At 42.0% G+C, this 12,352-nt stretch overlaps 2 protein-coding genes across 2 annotated transcripts; both read right to left on the bottom strand.

The window, feature by feature from the left end:
* Positions 1-1,839: 1,839 nt before the first annotated feature.
* On the bottom strand, positions 1,840-6,369 carry cacybp (calcyclin binding protein). Its single transcript, XM_083658827.1, has 6 exons — positions 6,253-6,369; positions 5,416-5,626; positions 4,815-4,911; positions 4,110-4,209; positions 3,776-3,870; positions 1,840-3,262 (listed from the first exon to the last, which is right to left on the bottom strand). The coding sequence occupies exons 1-6, from the start codon at positions 6,268-6,270 to the stop codon at positions 3,091-3,093; spliced, it is 693 nt and encodes a 230-aa protein (XP_083514953.1). The 5' UTR covers positions 6,271-6,369; the 3' UTR covers positions 1,840-3,090.
* A 504-nt stretch (positions 6,370-6,873) lies between these two features.
* mrps14 (mitochondrial ribosomal protein S14) lies at positions 6,874-9,710 on the bottom strand. Its single transcript, XM_083659370.1, has 3 exons — positions 9,636-9,710; positions 8,515-8,679; positions 6,874-8,126 (listed from the first exon to the last, which is right to left on the bottom strand). The coding sequence occupies exons 1-3, from the start codon at positions 9,702-9,704 to the stop codon at positions 7,944-7,946; spliced, it is 417 nt and encodes a 138-aa protein (XP_083515496.1). The 5' UTR covers positions 9,705-9,710; the 3' UTR covers positions 6,874-7,943.
* Between the last annotated feature and the right edge of the window lie 2,642 nt (positions 9,711-12,352).

Here is a 12,352-nt window from a genome sequence, read left to right as displayed (position 1 = left end):
GCGTGATGTGATGTGTCCGCTTCGTTCAATTGAATCCATCTGGCATGCCCGGGCACAGAGCGCCCCGCCTTTATATGAGCAGCGACGTCACACGGGCCCAGGCAGGGGCGGGAGGAGGAGGGGAGGGGAGGGGAGGAGGGTGCGCACTCAAAAGACGCGACGATTTCGCTCAGGCAGATTTATGTGAATGATGATGATGATAATAATAATAATAATAATAATAATATTAATATTAATATGAATATGAATATGAATATGAATATTAATAATAATCATAATAATCATAATAATAATAATAGTAAGTATACCTACCCAAGGTTTTTCATGCTCGATAAGGATCCCCAGATTAAACCACAGACCCCCTGATCGGATTACTTCCACCCACATTTAGGAAGAGATGTGTTATGTGGTTTTGTTTGATAATAAATGATATCATAGGCTAAAGGCTAGCCTACTGTAGGTAGGGAGATTTTAGTCTGATTATGTGTATCAGGCCAATTCTCTCACATTCTCTCTCCTGCTACTGGTAACTAAACAGCTACACTGAGCCTCGTTTTGCTGGGGACCTCCTGAACTCCCTTTAGGACCCCTGGTGGTCTGCTGCTCTAACCCAGTGGTTCTCAAACTAGGCCCCTGGGGCCCCTAATAGATTTGACATAAATGACACCACAGACACCAATTTGATAAGGTTTTGTCCCAGGGTCCCCCATGTGATAAGATTGTTGCTTTTAGATGTTTTATTACAGAAAGTGTATGAAACCAAAATAGTCATACATTGTGTCCTGGTGTTACTTATGACTAGATAATGAAAATAAATCTTCCCCCTTTTTGCAGGGCACCCCCTGGAACCCCCTCGAATCGGGTGGAATCAGGTTATAGTGTAACTTCTCAAAGCAGTGTGTAAAGTCATTTGCTTACCATGCCTGTATTATTCTGCCAAGATCACTTTCCTCAGACCTCAGTGAGCATATTCATACTTGACTGTTCTTGTCTGTGGCAGTGACATGACATCAATCCTGTCAGTTGAGATATTTCAGGAGGGGGCCTAGCTGTAGATTAATTCTTTCATCCATTCCCTATAATAATCCTGATGAGGTTATGAGCATAATGCATCATGTAACGCGCCTGTTGGACGCATTTACACATTTGGCATCTCTGGTGACAAGATGAATGACATTTGTGTTGGAAATTTAATATATCAATAGAATAATTTAGCCTATTGTTTGTTGTACTGTACAACATAGCTCAACCTAGCTTGGCCCAAAGATAGACCATAGAAAGATAAACCTTCCAAAGTCCCTGCAAAATAAAACACCAAAAGGCAGATAGCTATTTGAAATGAAATGAAACAAAACAATCTTGGTCATAAGTTTTTTTTGTTTTCCCTATCTGCAATTCCCTGAGAAAGCTCTTGAAAACCACTGGTCAAGGTTGCCACCTGGTGGACAAAACGTGAAGTTCAGAAGCCAATGCTGTGCAGCATCACAAAGCCCAGTTGACAAGGGCACAGGCTGCTCATTATGGCCTCTGATTGTATATGAACATGGTCTTTCAGTCCATGATTTAATTACAGGCCAGGAGCTTTCTTCAGACTTTTAGCCCATTGCTTTCAGATCTACAAGCAATATAAAAAAAAAAAATTACCCAAAAATATAACAGAATCTGCTCCATGGCCCATCTCCTTATCTACTGATGGTGACACTTAAGTCCAAGCTATCATAGCATGTGCAGAGGTAGTTAAAGTGTAGCATGCAGTATTCATGATCAGGATTCTGGACTAAATTCAACAGAAGAAAATAGTCAGAGGGGAATTATGCTCATGTAACCACTGCATCCAACTAGAACATTTTATTCTCTGTGAGTCAGTCAGGGCCCTGAAAAAACATTTTGACATTACAATGATTTCAACAAATTATTCAAGGAAGGGTAACACATGGTGAACCACCTCGTCAATTCAGAGGTTGGTGAAACACTGAAGAATATTCACTCTAATCTCAAGATCAGTACAGAGGAAAATAAGACCTTGGTGAAGAGATATATTTATGACTGTATCAACCTGAGAACGGGTAATCAGATAGATGGTACATGTTAAAAACCAACTTTTACATTTTCACAAATGTTGGAATGAAAATCACAACTTGAGCAGTGCTACCATTAAACAGAAAATATGGAAGAAGAAAGTGTAACCCTGAATATTTAAAAAATATTATTTTTAACTATAGCCCAAAAAACAGTGTCACACCTCTTCCATTCTAATGCAGTCTGCATGAGTAAAATACAACATCACATCTTAACAAACACGGGCCCATGCAGGAATGTATCTCCACATTTATCGGATGTTGTTGTCAAAGTTAAACTACTAGTTTGGAATTATGCAACAGTACTGCCTCTGCAAACTTTCATTTGATCTAATGACATTTTAGGCTAATTATGGAATGACAATGAATACATTGGCAGCTGTATAGCCGCTCAGTTGCAGCTGAATGCAGGTATGTTCCATTTCATTAACAACTCAAGGAGTTAAGGAGGTGGCCTGGTCCTCTTCATTCAAAGCAGTGTCAGTCTGGCTTTGGCAAATGCACATAAACATATTTCAACACGTCTTAAATATCGGCTTACTTGAGCTCAGTCTACAGTGGGACACCATTAAAATTGAACTTCTGAAATCATACATTTCTCACATTTTCTTTTTTTTTGCCATTTTCTCTCGTTACCCAGGTCCTGCTTTTAAGGCATGAAGTACAGAGTCGCGCTTTTGGGAAGACAACTGCACAGCGACATCTTTACCCTCAGTCTGACTTGTCTTATATGAAGCTGTAACTTATTTGCTGCGTTACTTAGTGGACAGAGCCTGGATAATTGAATCTGCATGTTCCTTGTTTGACTGACTTGAGCCCATGTCTAGCTCTCAGGGCATCAGTAGCCTGGTTCTCAAAGCAGGGCCAGAATGGGGCCATCCAAGGCTTAGACATTATTCATGCAACTACCAAGACCTAAATTTCTGTGCTTTGTATTCGACTATAGTTGATAATAGTTGATAGTCGTTGACTCTGGGTTGGGAGGGAGAGAGAGAAGGTGAAGTGATGCAGCTCAGAAGTCATGTCCAGCCATCATGTCCTCGCCTTTTTGTTTCTTGTCCTGGGACTCTGACCAGGCCTTGTTGATGGTTCTCTTCATCTCGTCGTCTCCCTCGGAGTAAATCTTCTTCAGCATGCTCATCAGACCATCGCTGGGGTCCGCGTTCTCATTGGTGGCAGGTTTACTGTTGAGGACCAATAGGAGGGTTAGGGGAGGGGAGGGGAGGAGAGGAGAGGGTGTGGGTGTGGGTGTGTCTCACAGTGTATGTCTCTATGGCTGAATCCAAATGTCCGGACTTCCCTGCACTTGCAGACTCGCTGACTTTGAATGTAAGAAATACCCAATTTAGCCATATTCCGGTCCTTATTTACAAACATTTCTGCATTTGAATCTGTGTATAGCCTATATGTTGTATATAGAAATAAAAGCCTGTCTATCAGCGGCTTATAGAATATCACGGTAAGTACGACTGAAGTCCAGAGGGTGGACATTTGGATTCAGCATAAGAGTTGTTATAGCCATTATTCTCATCATGTGTGTATGTGTGCCCAGATTACATTATTCCACTGCTTGATATTCAACTAACAGTGCCACCTACTGCACACATGTGGTACTGCACTGTGAGGGTACTCACTTGAGATCTGCTGTGGACATATTCTACATGCAATCTAATTCATTGATATTTCGATGAACTTACTCTTTCTCTTTCGTCTGCTTTTCCACCTGGGTAAGGCAGTCCCATTTCTTGGCTGTCTGCTTCTTGCACATGACCAGGACCATGTCGGTCTTAATCTGTAGAGAGGAATAAACATGGTCACACAATCAGGGCGTTCTGAAGTGCACAGTGCACCACTGGAGTGGATTTGAGAAGAGGTTTTTTTCAGACTTGATCCCAGACCCTTCTTAAAATGCTGAATGTTTACATTTAACATCTTTGTGTAGTGTGAAATGGTCAAAATCAGTTAAAAAAAAAACTTTTTTACTGATAATAGTTTGTATTTATTTAAATTGGGGACTCAGGGTTTAGTCACCTTTTTACAACTGTCCTTTGTATCAATTGGGCAGAGCAGATTCATCATGGTCATCTGATGGTTCTTCCCATCTAGATCCTTCACCAGCACAGAGAAAGACCTGTAGGAGAGAGAATGGCCAAATGCAACTGTAGTCAGTGATGTCTGATTGAGAGAAACATCGATGCATGTAGATGTACATTCATATCCCTTTCTCCCACTGTGCTCCCGATTGGGAATTTCTCCCACTAATCTCCCGATTGTCTCACGCCGATGCAAACAGAGCACGAGACCTGAGATAGAAGTGTGATTGGTTGTTCAGATGGCAGATGGTTGTGGCGTAATTAGCCTGGATGGAAAAACCTCGCTCCGAGTTTTCCGGCTATGGGCGGAAGACCGTGCTGTGCCGAGAACACTGCAGCACAGGCCACCGGAAGCGGGTCTTCTTCTGTCTTCCTGCCTCAGTAACACATACTGTGACGCGAGGTTAGGGCGTAATACCCTGATATGACTTGAGAATCAGAATGAAATGTTGATCAATTCTGCTGACAATGCTTTTATTTTGTAGGAGTTAAAAGAGACACAATTACCCATAAAGGAACCGCACGCGGCTGTAGAACCTCGGGTTGAGTATCACTGACCTATAGCATTTCCATTGTGCACCTTTGCACAAGAAACTGTGTTGCCTATAAGTGGAAAGATTAGCTTGCACAAACATCACCTTACCTCTCTGTGAAGGTGACCTCCACGTTCTCTGATGGAATCTTGTCCACACCCTTCAGCGTGAGGTAAATCTTGACAAATTTATCTGATTGGTCCCACCCTGCAGTGAAGACGCACAAGTGTGAACAACAGCTTTTAAATAGTTCTTGATCTCTCTTACTCAGATCATAACTCTGACTTGTCTTACACCCAGTCATAAGTAATGGGCCATTCCATTTGTAGTGGGAGCTGGGGATTTCATGGTTCAACGGTCAGGATAGAACGCCCCATGAAACATCAGCTGCCCTCTGATTTTCTGCGCCGAACTCGGGGGAGCCTCACCGGCCCCGATCTTAAAAATCCAAGATGGCAGCAAAAGTATTTAAAATTGTAGTAAATACTGTTTATTCGCACTTCTGTCTTATTTTTTGTGTCTCATTAAATCAGTTGCAAACACAGTACTTTCTAACTTCTATCTGTGGACATGTCGCTACAGTGTTTTGTATGCATAAAATACTGTGAAATGTGTTATCAACTTGTTAATAACTGCGATATCCTACTTCCCAATGCAAATGGAATGGACTTTGACAGTCTAGCTACAGCCAAATAAAGGCACCATACATACCATAGTTGGTTATCTTCACGGTGTATGTGGCTTTGGAGGCTGCAGCGGGGTCCGCCTGTCTCCTGGCCTGTTGCTCCTTCTGGTGCCGCTTGGCTGTGATCTCCTTCTCCACCTTCTGCTGTTCCTGCTTCAGCACCTCCTGCACTCTCTGTCTCTCTGCCTTCTCCAAGAGGGAGCCCAGCTCCTGCAGGTCTGCCTCCAGCTGGTTGATCTGTGTGTGTGTGTGTGTGTGTGTGTGTGTGTGTGGGGGGACACACAGTATGGGACTGTTGACAAAGGCCGAGGCTATCCCTGAAACTTGCATGTGTCTCAGAATTGCAGTCGACATTATGATTATGAAGATGGAGCAATATTGTAGCAATCTTTCAATTCTTGTAATTAGAAGAATAGTCATGGTTGTGGATTGTTATGGTAAAGTTGCTGGCAGCCTGGCACTAACGTAACATAGTCTGTTCCATAACTGTATTCCATGTTTGATGCTTCCATGGCACGTGACTGTTCATGTTAGCTGTGACGTAGAATATTCTGGTAGGTTCAGTAGTTAACAATAGAGAACATGCTAATAGCTAGCTACTGACACCTGCCACGCATGACTAGATAATATTACAGTCATTACTACATTCTTAAGACCTTGTTTTATGGTGCATATAACGTTAGCATAACAGCAGCAGCCGGGGTCAAACTGCTGATTCACAGTAACGTTAGTTAGTTAGCCGGCTAGCTAGCTAGTGATGAGTCTCGCGTTGAGGCTAGTTAGCCAGCTAGCCGCATGCAAACGCTACTTATAGAATCCAATACAAATAGCAATAGCAAACTGGTTAATAAAATGATATGTACCTGCTCGGTTAGATCCATTTAGGCTTTGTCTTGAAGGATTTTACGAGTTTACGTCTAGAATTGTTAGCTATTGTTAGCCTGCCTGAGCTGCCTGCCTGCTAGATCAGTAACAGTTCTTCTACTTTTGAATTAGTGGCACACTAGACGCTTGCAGGGGTACTGCTGCCACCCACTGTTCATTTAGGGCCATACACCATACTACAGTAATCAAAGATGTTTAATCTAGACATTGTCAAAAATAGAATTTGTTTGAATGATTGAATTTAACATTATTGTATTTTCGAAGATTATGTCCTTTTCTTTGCAGGCACTTTGGGGCCAGCTTTACTCAGGAGATGTTGCAGGTTTTGTCTTCATATCAATCCAGGCATTCACTAAATAACCTTTTCACAAAATTGTAGCAAATTGGAGGTAGGTCCACATAAAGAGCTGCAGTGAAGTGACAATATTTTGAACAACACTGTCATGGTGGCAAAATTTAATTGCATTTTTGTATATCAAATTAAATGTTTTATGCAAATAAAATGCTAATGGTAACTATCGTTTGTCTTTTTTTAATATATAAAACATTACAATAGTGTTGGGCAACAACTTTGCACATATAGGACAAATCAGCGGGACATGACGGCAACAAAACAGCAAAAAATAAAGCTGAAAAGCTGTGCGAAACAAACGTTAATATTTCAATAACTACACATCACATAGCTTAGAATTTGACATTGTGAGTGTTAGCAGAAGTAGCTCAATAGTCTGATCTGATGTATAAAGTGAGACACTCAAGGCTGGCTCCATAGGGTCCCATTAAAGGCTGAAAAGAGCATAAAACAAACTGCAATTTCTCAAACAGTACTAAAGACAAATGAAAGCTGAATTGAGGTGATAAGAGTCCTAAAGGTGGTCACTCATTTAAAGGTTAAACTGAATGTCAGTTGCCCCCAGGAGCTGTTGAAGCCGTTTGTTTACCAACATCCTCATCCCTCGTATTCCATGATAAACAATACAATCACAATTTACAAGAATGAATTAAAGAGCGCACACCCAAAAAGGTGCAGGTCAGTGGTTTGTATATCTAGAATAAAGAAATGAAGATCAAAGCAGAGTTAAGTAATGTACAGATTTGATTTCATTTATTCATGTACTTATAAGAAAGTTACATTTCTTTTATGTACTGTCAGATAAACATAATCTGTAATTTTTTTAAACTAGAGGAGTCATAACAAAACAAGTGCGACTTGCTGGCATGGACAAACATCTCTGGAAAGGACAGCTTAACCCATTGATACCTGATGCAGCATTTGCGTGTATATCCCTCATTTGTGTGTGTATCCCTTTAAGACTGCGAAACGCATATGACGCGGTTCGCGCTCTTAAAAGGGATACACACAAATGCTGCATCAGGTATCAATGGGTTAAAACTTGGATTAGGAGGCAACAAAAAGTTCCCATCTGTGGTTATGCAACATGTTGAAAGTGTGCTGCATATGATGATGTGCGGATAGACGAAGATGAGTGGATTTGCCTTATATTGCCAACCCAAAGCCTTTCAGCCCTGGGTGCATACTAGTGGAGCCTTCTTTTCTTAATTGAACAGCTCTAAAGTCACCACACATATAAAAGGCCAAATCAAGTCTGTATGTCATCTTGATTGCAGCGGCCATCCAATCCACTTCTATCATCCCACAGACGGCCAATCACCAGCGAGCCCTGAGGACCCCCGACATCTGGTTGTGGTCGGCTAGGTGACGGAAGACAATGCGGCTCAGTCGCCACCTGCGCTTGACTCCCCGAGGTCGGGAGGTCATCACACACCTGTTGCGTATCCTCACAGGGCAGCTGTCTCTGGGCAATGCTGCGATCTCTTTATCCGCCACCTCCTGCAAGAACAAAAATCAATAACTTAGCTTAATTAATGGTAGGGAAATAATTCTTATTCAATTGTCATTATGTCCTTCAAATCAGTAAATCTGGCTGTAATGTTGTCATCCTATAATTGATGGTGCAAAACGACCACTTCAAAATTTTCCCATTATTAATAAAAAAAAAACATGTCTGTGAATACAAATGACACTGTTACTAACAGAGCATTTGATGTCTCGGAAACAATAGCTTTTTTGCAAGCAATGTTCAAAATGTGGTTGACCCTGACAACCAATTAGTCAACTTACTAACTGACCAAGAGCGTCTTCTCCTGTTCTACACAAACCCGGGTAAAAACAGAAGAAGGTGCTTCTAGACTTCTACAGTCGAGGGCTGGTACTCTACCTGAAGCTCTTTGGGCAGGATGGTGTTCTTCCTCAATGCATTGATCCTCAGCCTCTCATCAGCGTAGTCGAAGGCCATCTGTCTCCTCTTGACGTCCCTCAGCATCCTCCAGTCAACGTAGTAACCCCTCACCTGCTCCATTGCACCCCAGCAGCTCCTCAGGGCCTGCACAGGACGGTTCACTGGTTATTATTGACAACCAGTTAATAGCCAATAACTAGAGCAGTGGTTCTCATTGTGCGGTCTGGGGACCACCACGGGTCCTTAGGGGGTTCCAGGGGGTCCCCAGACCAAATTGATGGATTGTTAAACTTCAGCATTACTTCAGTTAATTTACAAGAAGTTAGTACAATTAGAGAATGCAGATGAATGACTGTTTTGACCATAGCTTCACTGTTATCTCTCTACCTACCTACAATAGACAGACTTACAACTTCTGGACAAAATCAGATCTAACAGTAAAAAAAATTATCTGATTAGATTTGGATCTGAGAGACAACATATCATCAAATGGGGGTCAGTGGCTCTAATGTGGATTAAATTGGGGTAGGGCTGCAGCTATCAATTCAATTCAATTCAATTCAATTCAATACGACACAATTGTATTAATCCAGAAGGGCAATTTGTTTTTTTGGTATAGTAAAAACACAGTAGACAGACAAACGCAGACAACAAATCTAAACTAAAATAACTCATTTGGAACTATATTAGGCTGACAGGCTAACGTTACATATTGTGCTATTCATCATCCTACTGACGCAGCGTCAGGTCGACTGGGATGGTTTCAACAGACTCTACAGCCACTGATGAGACTCAGGTAAAACAGACTCTACAGCCACTGAACAAAGGTTGATCAGGAAGCACCTCGGTTTTAGAGCTAATAACGTTATGGGTGTTTGGATGAGCACTGCCTTCTCACAACATTTGACAGGCTTATAATAAAGCCGTTTCTCGTAAAGGGAATATGAAAGCCATAGCTCATTAGCTACCGAGCGCCGCCGGGTAGATGGACTACGTATCTTGCCAATGTTAGTTTCTATTCCCTTGCTTTCACCAGTGAATTATTCACACTTGAACAGAAGCATTTACAAACTTAAAATACAACAGTACATTAAAGTTACCTGTTTAGGGGCGCATACAGACGAATAAAGGGCATTTAACCCGAAACATGCTACACTGCGGGCAGCCATATTGGATCTTCTTCTTCTTCTTCTATTGATGTTTTGTGGCGGTTGGCAAACAACTTTTTGTGCATTACCGCCACCTACTGGAGTTTGATGTCTTCTTTATATTGGAATCTATTTACAGTGTTCATCATGTATCATCACCCATAGTGCTCCCATTCACGATATATATGTCCATTCTACGACTCAGTCGGCGGGAACTCATCCCTCAGCGCCTTCTCTATTTCCTCTCCGGAAATGTCAACATCAACATTCAAGAACCTTCTGCTGCATCCATCATCATCTTAATCTTTTCCTTTTTTCCTTTGACCTGCTCCGCACAATTAATTACCATGGCCATGAATGTCAAAAATCCTTTCTTGTCCACACAAATGTTTCGTTCAATTCCACCAGTTCCACTCTTCTGCTCCGATTCATTTTGCACTTCCACTTTTTCCTTTCTCTCAATCTCCCTGCACTTAACAGCCTCAGCATACGACACTCCTTTCTCCTCTCTGATCCTGCTCACTTCATTCTCCTTAACTCTACGTGGACACTGCGCTGATCCTGTGTTGTGACTCCCCTCACAGTGCAGACATTTTGCCTCATCTTTACATTTCTCCCTCCTGCACTCCTTTCCACCACACCGTCCACATCTCCTTTGTCCTCTACACACTGCAGCAACATGACCATACTCCTGACACGAATAACACCTGAGAGGAGCCCTCTCATACTCCCTCACCCTATAGCTGACACAATCCAAAAATACTCGATCCGGGATTTCACCTTCAAAACTCAAACACACTGAGGTACTCTCCTCACTTACACCATCTCTAAACCGATTCATTCTCTTCGCCTTAAATACACCTTCCACTTCTTCAAATAAATCACAGTCAACACGTACTGGCACTCCACTGATCACTCCTTTCTTCACTGGACCCGTCGTTCCAAGTCGGAAAGTAAACACATTACTAGATTTGAACATACATAAATCTAGAATTTCCACCAACTGATCCTTCGACACACAATCAATAATAACTATCCCACCTCTCGTTATCTTGACAGACTTCACTGCTCCAAACTTTCCTTTCAGAAACTTTCCCACCTCATGTGGATTACTAAAGACTCCATCAATCCTTGAACACGCTTTCATTCCAACCACCCAAGGCCCCGACCCGTCTTTTTTCACTTTCTTAATATTCTGAGCAGTCCCGCTCGATACACTCGATACACTCTTTCTTTTGTTTTCCAAACACCTCGAATCTTCATTGTTTGATTCTCCCTCCAAATCACTCTCAGACGGCATTTCCGCCATTGTGCTCCGACGCCGTCCCTTGCGCGTCATCACTCCGAGCCGAGTCCCCCATAGTCCCCACTCGGCTGTGTCAAACTCAGGTTACTGATTGGCTACCAGAGAGTCGTTTCCTGGCAGACCCATATTGGATTATCTTCTTCTTTAGTGTTTTATGGCGGTTGGCAACCAACTTAAAGGTGCATTACCGCCACCAACTGGACTGGATTGTGGAACAGGGGATTCAAAACAAAACAAAACAAAACAACTACTCTTAAATTCTTGTGTCTACCCCAATTTCTTTAAGAAACTTAATAACATGCATATATATGCTACGTGCTGTTTTCCCTAATAAACCTGGCAATGAAAAATCTTTATGTTTTGCCATTCTCAATGCCTGAAACATAGTATTCCTTTGTGTATCGTATTTCCTACAGTGTAAAAGTATATGTTCAACAGTTTCTGGTTGGCTACAGTGTATACATTTCCCATCAGGGTGCTTGCCTATTTTATGTAATGTATGATTGAGAGCTGTGTGACCTATTCTTAAACGGGTGATAATGCTTTCTTCCCTTCGTTTCCAACCCACCCTCCTTCCAGCCCCAACCTGCCTTTGTATGTTATATAGATGTCTACCAGTGTCTTGACCATCCCAGTGCTCCTGCCATACTGACTGCACGTATGTTCTAATGAATGTCTTGACTTCAGCTTTACTTAATGGAATGTTTATGTCTACCTGTTTGATTCTTAGTGCTTGTTTGGCTAAGATATCCACCTGCTCATTCCCCTCCACACCAACATGAGCAGGAACCCAAAGGTAGCGTGTAGCTATGCCTTTCATCTCCAACCTGTAGCTACATTATATTGAATATTTCATTGATGATATCTGTTCTGAATGCTGATCTGCCGGATTGTATGCTTTGTAGTGATGAAAAACTATCAGATGCAATAACTGTGTTGTTTCTTTCTCTCTGCTCCACCCACCTTAATGCCAATATAATTGTCAATAGCTCCGTTGTGTATACTGAAAGATGGTCCGACACCCTTTTCTTAATACAAATTTCACCCTCTGGAATATATACTGCTGCCCCTGCACACCCGGTTTCTGGATCTTTGGAGCCGTCTGTAAATACAAACACTGAGTCTGAATAATGCTGTTCAAAATAGCTCTGGACTACATACCATGTTGGAGTTCGCTTTGCCTTGTCCTTTAATTCCTGCTGAATGTTGAGGTCTACCTTCGGCAAGGGGAATAACCAGGGAGGAATAGAAGAACTGTGGGGCTGTATTGTAACTTACCAATCCTATATGTTCTGCCTCTCCATTACCAACCCATCCTAAACTTGTGATATTTGACTCATTGTGTTCCCAACAGTCCTTCAAA

Source organism: Poromitra crassiceps (genome assembly GCF_964638095.1).
Source record: "Poromitra crassiceps genome assembly, chromosome: 23".
NCBI classification, from domain to species: Eukaryota; Metazoa; Chordata; class Actinopteri; order Beryciformes; family Melamphaidae; genus Poromitra; species Poromitra crassiceps.
The sequence above is the reverse complement of the archived record's forward strand: the minus strand, read 5'-3'. Positions and strand labels throughout refer to the sequence as shown.